The 7,250-nt window shown below is 63.7% G+C and overlaps 2 protein-coding genes across 2 annotated transcripts; one reads left to right on the top strand and one right to left on the bottom strand.

Moving 5' to 3' along the window:
* Positions 1-1,091: 1,091 nt before the first annotated feature.
* Positions 1,092-6,472, bottom strand: TWNK (twinkle mtDNA helicase). Its single transcript, XM_054206485.1, has 6 exons — positions 6,296-6,472; positions 4,943-6,254; positions 4,174-4,414; positions 3,442-3,549; positions 2,933-3,074; positions 1,092-2,259 (listed from the first exon to the last, which is right to left on the bottom strand). The coding sequence occupies exons 1-6, from the start codon at positions 6,470-6,472 to the stop codon at positions 2,002-2,004; spliced, it is 2,238 nt and encodes a 745-aa protein (XP_054062460.1). The 3' UTR covers positions 1,092-2,001.
* Positions 6,468-7,242, top strand: MRPL43 (mitochondrial ribosomal protein L43). Its single transcript, XM_054206484.1, has 3 exons — positions 6,468-6,601; positions 6,769-6,875; positions 7,012-7,242. The coding sequence occupies exons 1-3, from the start codon at positions 6,471-6,473 to the stop codon at positions 7,224-7,226; spliced, it is 453 nt and encodes a 150-aa protein (XP_054062459.1). The 5' UTR covers positions 6,468-6,470; the 3' UTR covers positions 7,227-7,242.
* The last annotated feature ends 8 nt before the right edge of the window (positions 7,243-7,250 follow it).

The following is a 7,250-nucleotide window of genomic DNA, read 5'->3' on the forward strand; positions in this document are numbered from 1 at the left end:
GACACGCCCCTTCCCCAGGCCACGCCTCCCCATCCGACCACGCCCCTTGCCCCCCGCCAGGCCACGCCCCCCGAGCGGAATGGGGATACGGCGGGGGGTGACCGTGGGGGTGCGTGGCAGGGGGAGCCCACGCGTGGGTCACCCTCGCCCAGCACAGCCCCGTCGATCCCGGGGAATTCTCGGGCTCATCCCCACCTCCCCGGAGCTCTCCATCCCCCAAAGCAGCCCCAAACCCACGGGGTGAAGGTTGTCCCAAGAATGTGCCCCCCCCCCCCACGCCCCTCAAATTATCAGCACCTCGACAAGAGGGCTGGGGGGCTCTACACCGTGTGACATCACCCCCCCATCTCCTCCCCTCCGTGAGATGTTGCAGCTACTGCCACCTACCAGTTCCCAAACTGCCCCAAAGTGGGGGAAAAGGTTGAAAAAAATAACCCCACATCAACCCACCCACAGCCCAGGGAGCCGTGGGTGCCCACCTGCCCCCCTCGGGGTCTGGGATCACGCAGGGTCCGTGTCCCCCCCCCAGGCTCAGCTCCATCACCCCCTCCCAGCCCCAAGGAGGATCCCAGGCTTCCCACTGGCCGACTTCCACCCCACAGCCCTGTGACAGCACCCACCCTGGGTTAGACCAGGTGATGGGGGACCAGGGATCCGGAGGGGTCCCTCAGGCCGAGGAGGGACCCCATAGCCCCCACCCACCCTGACCCAGCTGTGCTGGGGGTCCAGCTCCCCCCGTCTTACCTCTGCTTCCCAGGGACCCTCCTCTGCCATCGCCCCCAGCCTGCCGTGGGTAAGGGGGGGGGGCTCGCATCTGCACCAATGGCACCCAAGGGTGCTTTCCTGGCCCCGGAGAGCCAGTGCACCCCGGAAACCCGGGGCTGGGTGTGTTACTGCCCGCCCTGGCCCCTCATTATGGCTCAGGTTGAAACTATGCCCGGTGCGGAGGCTGGTAATAACCCATGTGCCAGGGCCAGGGCGGGATGCTCTGCGTAGCGGGGACCTCCTCTGGCATCGCATCCCTCCCAATCCTCTGGGGGACACCCCCTCCCCAACCCCAAGGTCCCGCAGTCACAGGGAGAACCGCAGAGGAACAGCACTCACATTTCTGCTTTAATAAAGCTAGGAAGGGGGGGGGAAAAAAAAAATATGGGGATTAGACCAAAATCCAGCCGCAGGCTCGTCCTACCACAGCGGGGACTGGCCAAGTCACAGTATTTGCTGCCCGGAGGGGATGGGGACGGGCACCCCCCCAGCCCAGCAGGGCAAGGCAGTGCTGCTCCCCCCAGGGTTTTACTGCTGGTGATGTCCCCTAAGAAAGGGGCTGGGGGAGACCCTGAGCAATGTGTCTGGGTCAGGCATTAGCAGAGTAACTCGCAGGGAGCAGTGACACCACAGGGGTCCAGCTCCCACCAACAGCACACAGCTCCGGGGCAAGAGCCATCCACAACCCCCCACGCTTCCCTCCACCACCTTCCCCTCGCTGGCTCCATCCCAGGCAGGATCAGGCCCAGAGACCCCCACCCATGATGGGGGGGTTCCCGCCATGTGTCCCTATGCACAGTCTCCCCACACAATCCCTCCTACCAGTGACAGCCCACGATTTCGGATCCATTTTGGCCGCAATTTAACGACGTGCCCCAGGTCCAGAGATCCTGAAATCCTGGAGCTTCAGGTTACTCCCCCATCACCCAGCTCACACTGACTCTGCTCCCCTCCCCGTGCTCCCAGCACTCAGCACCAGTACAGAGAGAGTGGCCAGCGTTTGCCAAAGCACTCTGCCCTGGCCACTCTTCTCTGGGACGAGCCCACTCCTCTCATGGTGGCCCCACATCTTAGAGACACTGTGCTCGTGGCCAAGAGGCTTGTTCGTGCAGGAGAAAGGGCGACAGCGGCACATGGCTGCTGCTCCCGGGGGAAAGGGGCTGGTGTACCCCAGCCCCGTGCTCCCAGCACCAGTCCCAGTCCCTCTTGACAGGCTGAGGAAGACACCTGCCGAGCTCACGGCTTCTTGGAGGCTCCTGAGCCTCCCTCTGAAGCTTTCTTGGCTAAAAGCGCCTTCTCCTCCTTCATCTTCTTCAGCTTGACCTTGCTTCTGCTGGTGGATGAGAAGGTGAGCGAGGCCTTGCTGAACTCCAGAGGGAAAACACCCACATCCCCATCGAAGCGGTTCTTGGAGACCTGCAGGTAGCGCTTCCCTGGCCCCGTCACCAGCTTACGGTCCTGCAGGATGAGGACGTTGTCAGCCTCCTGGCTAGCCTGAGGGAAGAAAAACATCTCCAGGAGGGTGCTGGGGACGCAGCCGGAGTCATGGGGCTGGAGGTGCTCATGGGCTGCCTTGCCTGACTCCTTCAAGCCCTGTTACAGGGCATTCCAGGCCACGGCAACTCCTGCACCTCCCCAACACCAACCCCTTGTCTTCCCCCGTGTCACCCCAGCGACCTGTTGGGCAGACAGGCTTGAGCTGAAGCCACAGCGTGTCCTGGGGAAACAAAGGAGCACGGGAGGTCCGTGCACACTCACAAAGCACCTCCTGCTCACCACTGCAGGGTCGTTCAGCATCACAGCAGAGACCAGAGCACTCAGAGAACCCATCCCTTCATCCTCCCTGTCTTCTTTATTATCTACATCCCACTCACAGTCAATGAGCATTAATTAACTGCACCTAAAGGCCCAACAGAGCATCAGCTAGCAAAGCGTTTGCTCCCTGTCTGCATTTCCCAACCAGGGCCTGGCCAAATCAGCACTCTGCACATCTTCAGCAGGTGACAGGAGTCCTGGGAACATCCTGCCCCTCAGAGCACCTTTCAGGTCCCCAACGATGACTCAAGGTGCTGGTGGGAGCTGGGGATGGCTGCCTGACGTATCCCAGCCCCTTCCTGGGAACATGCTGTGCCTGAGGGACAGGAAGGGCCACCCCGGCCCAGCTCACCTTAGCAGAGCCAAAGATGGAGGCCGTCTGCAGCTCCTTCTCATCATCCTCCTTGCGGGGATGGATGACCAGTGTGATGTGGCAGGTGTTGTCCGTGGCAAACTTGCGGAAGGCACCAACGATGTAGTCCTGGGCAGCGAGCCTGCCATGGCAGTGAGAACAGGGTCAGTGGCTGGCACTGCTCAGTGTGGAGGGGCAGCAAGGTGCTGCCAGGTTCAGCCCCACAGCAAGAAACACCCCGGGGTCTGGGCTCACTCTCTGTGAGGCAGTTGGGCCCACGCAGGCAAAGGAATGGGGCTGGACAGTCATCGCAGGTAGCCTGCTCACCCTTTCCCACCTCTTCCTCCCCAGGGCAGTGATCGCCCTTGCACAGAACAGGGCTGCCATGCCAAAGCAGGGAGGAAGGGACACCACGTGTAGCTCCCCAGCCCCTGCTGTGACACCCAATAGGGCCAGCTCTGGGGATGAGGGTGGCGGAGGAAGGAGGGAGCGGCTCAAAGAAGGGCTACCTGTCCACAGAGAGGTGCTCATGTCCCATCATGAACTGGAGGTTGTCGACGACCACGTGGGTGATGTCATACATGTAGACGGCGTGCTGCATGGTGTCAATCACCGTCCTGGGCAGGGGGAGACCGGGATCAGCCACAGGGATAAGCAGAGGCGAGGATGGGGATGCTAAGCCAGGGACAGGGAGAGGCAGAGTGGGGAGGCACCAGGCTGGTGACAATGGCAGCTGGCCGCTGACCACCAGGCCCCGGGCACATCCTAACCCAACATCTCCTCTGTTGTGGGATAGGGGCAGCCCCATCCCCACCGGTAAGGGCAGTTGGACCAGGAGGGCCCAGCTGCTGCCCACACAGCCCCTGCTCACCATCCTGCAATGCCCCAGCCTGTGGTGACCCTCAGGTCCTCCCTCCCCAGCAACCAGCAACGCTGCCAGGTGAGCAGGGTGTAGGGGGACACATCCTGACAGAGACAGAGTTTTGGAGTGGCCACCTAGCACACCTCCCTTCACCCCCGCCCCAGAGGGAGGCTGTGACAGTCCCCATGACAGCAGGGATGCGGCTGGTTGAGCCATGCAGTCCCCATGTGCTAACCCTGGGACTTGATCAGCCTCAATATGCCTCCTGCTAGCCCCAAATCCACAACCCACTGCAGGAGAAGAGCCCCACATCCCCAGGGCCCCACAGCACACGCCCTGAGGGGTAAACACCGCCGGGGACAAAGGTGTGGGAACATACTTGATGTTCTGCTGGCCGTGGAAGGTCATGAAGTAGAGTGGGAGGTCCTCGAAGCGGTCAGCCCACTCGTCATACAGTTCCAGCTGGTCCTCCAGGCGCTGGGCGGCGAACTGTGTCAGCATGATCTTAGCCAGGCGGACATTGTTGATCTCAAAGCTGCCCCACAGCGTGCACACCCCCTGCATGCACAGGTCCAGGGCGTACTCACTGATGAAGGTTGTCTTTCCACTGCCTGTTGGGCCTGGCACAAGAACAACGACAAGAGGAACTAGCTCAGGGAGAAGATCTGACATGGCCTGAACGCACCAGGGTGTTGTTTAGAGGTGGAAGCACTGAGAAGCGGACAAAGAGCGGCCCATCTGCAGCACTTCAACCATAAACAAGTAGTGTCTCACAAGAGGCTGTGTGTCCAAGCACATGTGTGTCACCTGAAGCAGCCACTGGGTCCTTGCGGGGTGTGGGGAAAGGCTGGGCAGCCAGCAGAGGGGCACAGGGAGGGCTCAGACAGGAGGAAGCAGATGGGAGCAGAGGAAAAGGACACCCCAGGAGACCCTATGCTGCCCTGGGTAGAGCGCCCATCACCACACCAGCATGCCTGGCGCCACCGCACCCAGGAATGCACTCCAACCTCTCATGCACCCCCACAACAGGCTATGCTGAAGCCATGAGTAGAAAAGGACCACGAAGACTTGTAAGGTGTCACCCCCAGGAACATGAAACCATCAAAGGGCCCTCTGCGCCCCCCGTCCACCAGCTGTTTGCTCATCACCTGTGAAGATGGTGAGCTCCCCTCTGCGGTGCCCTTTGAGGAGCTTGTTGAGCTCGGGGAAGCGTGCCCACTTGACACCAGCCACCTGCTCAGTGTTGACCAGCTCCCCAAACACCTCTTCGCGCAGCTGCCGGAAGGAGACGATGGATTTGTGGCTGGCGGGCAGGGCGGCACGCAGGATCTTGGTGAGGTTCAGACCCTGGTTCAGAGCCTCCAAGGGCCGGGGCTGGAGGTCACCGGGGCGCACCAAGGAGCAGCGCTTGAGGCTCAGCTTGCGGGCAAAGAGCTTGGCAGCTTCCCAGGAACGCAGGTCCTCACCCAGCCACAGCGTGATGCGCTTGAACTGCTCCAGATAAGGTAGGAGGGCAGGGGGCAGGCAGGTAGCCCCCCGCGGCAGGGCCAGGCTGGCCACCCCCGTAGCTTGGTTCAGGGCCAGGGCGTCCAGCTCCCACCCGGTCAAGACCAGCTCTGTGTCTCGGCGGCTGACCAGGGGCAGCCCAAAAAGATTGCGATAGGAATCAAAGCGGGGTATAGTCTCTTCCACATAAGATATTGCATCCCCCTTCTTCTCCACCCTCATGAGCTTCAGGCCCTTCAGGGTCGCATCGCGGGGGCTGAACCAGGGGAAGACAAGGGACTTGGCAGTCCTCAGATAACGCACCCCAAAGCGTTTCAGAGTGGCATCTGTCACCAGGGAGATACCAAACATGGCCTTGGTCTTGTTGGTCTCATCCTCATCCAGCAGGTCCCAGAGCGGTACTGCCCGTTCCCAGATGCAGCGGGCATCCTCACGAGCCCGTCGCGTGTCTTCCTCCGGTTCCTCCGAGCTGGCAGGTGGAACACCGCGGTGCCGCAGCTCCACATTGGCCTGGAAGTCCTGCCAGGTGCCCTCGGCCAGGGTGGCCGTGCACAGGAAGCTGCCCGTGGTCTTGTCAATGAAAAGCGTGTAAGGGACACTGCTGGCCGGCGGCGCTGGCTGGCTCTCCCGGATGTCAGTGAAGAGGCTGGGGGTGTGGAGGCAGCTGTAGCCATCGTGGAAGGGAATGCCCTGGGCCCGCAGGTACTGCCGGATCTCGGTGATGGAGACGGAGGGCACGGGCCCCTCGGGGGAGGGCAGCACGTCCTTCTTGTAGCGCCGCTGGGTGAGGCGGCCCGGAACCCCGGGGCTCAGAGAGGCTCCCTTGCTCCTCGCCCCCCCGCACAGCAGCGGCATGAGGCGGCCGGCTGCTTTGCAGGGCCGCAGGGGCACAACCGCCATCCCGCCCGCCCGCGCCCGCCTCCGCCCGGGCCACCCCGGCACCCGCCCACGCCGCTACCGATCCGCATCGGCAGCGGCTCCGCGGCCCCCGCAGCCCCCCGGTCCCCCGGCCCGGTGCCGCTCAGGCCGCCCGCCTCACGTGGAGCTCCACGGACGCCGCCATTGCCTGACGCCGCCGCCGCCGCGCTCAGCGCGTCACTTCCGGGCGGGAACTGGAAGCGGATCTTCTCCCATCCCCGCGCCGTTCCGGTTCCGGGTGAGAGCGGCGCCATGACGGGCCGCGGGACGCCCAGCCGGTTCCTGGCGGCCGTCCTGCAAAACGGCGTGGGCCGCTACGTGCGGCAGCTCCAGCGCCTCCAGCTCCTCTTCAGCCCCACCGCGGCCGACTCCCGCGGCGCCAGGTACCGTCGGAGGCGCCGCTCCCGCTGTCCCGGACCGCCCGGGATGGGGGGGCGGGGAGACGCCTGGTGATCCCGCCCATCACCTTTGCCGTGGGGCGGGGCTACGGTGACCTCTGCCCTCTGACCCCGCCGGGGCTGATGGCTACCTCCCCCCCTCCCCCTCGCAGGCAGTTCGTGGAGGAGGCGGCCGTAGACTTTGCCCGGCAGCACCCCGATGTCGTTCTCTATGTCAGCCCCCGCGCTGGCTCGGCCCCGCTGCTGCTGGCCGAGTACTGTGAGTGCAAGGGGGCTGGGGGGGCGGGGCGGGGCTGGAGGGGGACGGGGGCACAGCAGCAGCCCCCCGGGGGAAGCTGCGGGCTCGGGGGGTGGGAGGGGGGGGGCCTGTCCTGACCTCCCTTGCTGTGCCGCAGTGAACGGGACAGTGCGGGAGGAGCTCATCGCCAGCAAGACGAGCGAGGAGATCAAGCAGCTGGCCACCAAGCTGGCCGGCCAGTCCGGTCTGGATATCATCCGCATCCGCAAGCCCTTCCACACCGACAACCCCAGTGTCCAGGGCCAGTGGCACCCTCTCACCAACAAACCCTCCGCCCTCACCGTCCAGGGCCCACGCCTGCAGCTCCAATAAAGCCTCCGCCCCATAACTCTGCAT

This window comes from Rissa tridactyla, chromosome 6 (assembly GCF_028500815.1).
Source record: "Rissa tridactyla isolate bRisTri1 chromosome 6, bRisTri1.patW.cur.20221130, whole genome shotgun sequence".
NCBI lineage: Eukaryota > Metazoa > Chordata > Aves > Charadriiformes > Laridae > Rissa > Rissa tridactyla.

Excerpts from the sequence above, each read along its gene's own strand:
- MRPL43 (XM_054206484.1), top strand. The coding sequence starts at position 6,471 with ATGACGGGCCGCGGGACGCCCAGCCGGTTCCTGGCGGCCGTCCTGCAA. Across the intron at positions 6,602-6,768 it reads GCCGACTCCCGCGGCGCCAG|GCAGTTCGTGGAGGAGGCGG; the intron begins GTACCGTCGGAG and ends TCCCCCTCGCAG. Across the intron at positions 6,876-7,011 it reads GCTGCTGCTGGCCGAGTACT|TGAACGGGACAGTGCGGGAG; the intron begins GTGAGTGCAAGG and ends GCTGTGCCGCAG.
- TWNK (XM_054206485.1), bottom strand. The coding sequence starts at position 6,472 with ATGGCGCCGCTCTCACCCGGAACCGGAACGGCGCGGGGATGGGAGAAG. Across the intron at positions 6,255-6,295 it reads CCGGGCCGGGGGACCGGGGG|CGGCGTGGGCGGGTGCCGGG; the intron begins GCTGCGGGGGCC and ends GCGGATCGGTAG. Across the intron at positions 2,260-2,932 it reads CCATCTTTGGCTCTGCTAAG|GCTAGCCAGGAGGCTGACAA; the intron begins GTGAGCTGGGCC and ends TTCTTCCCTCAG.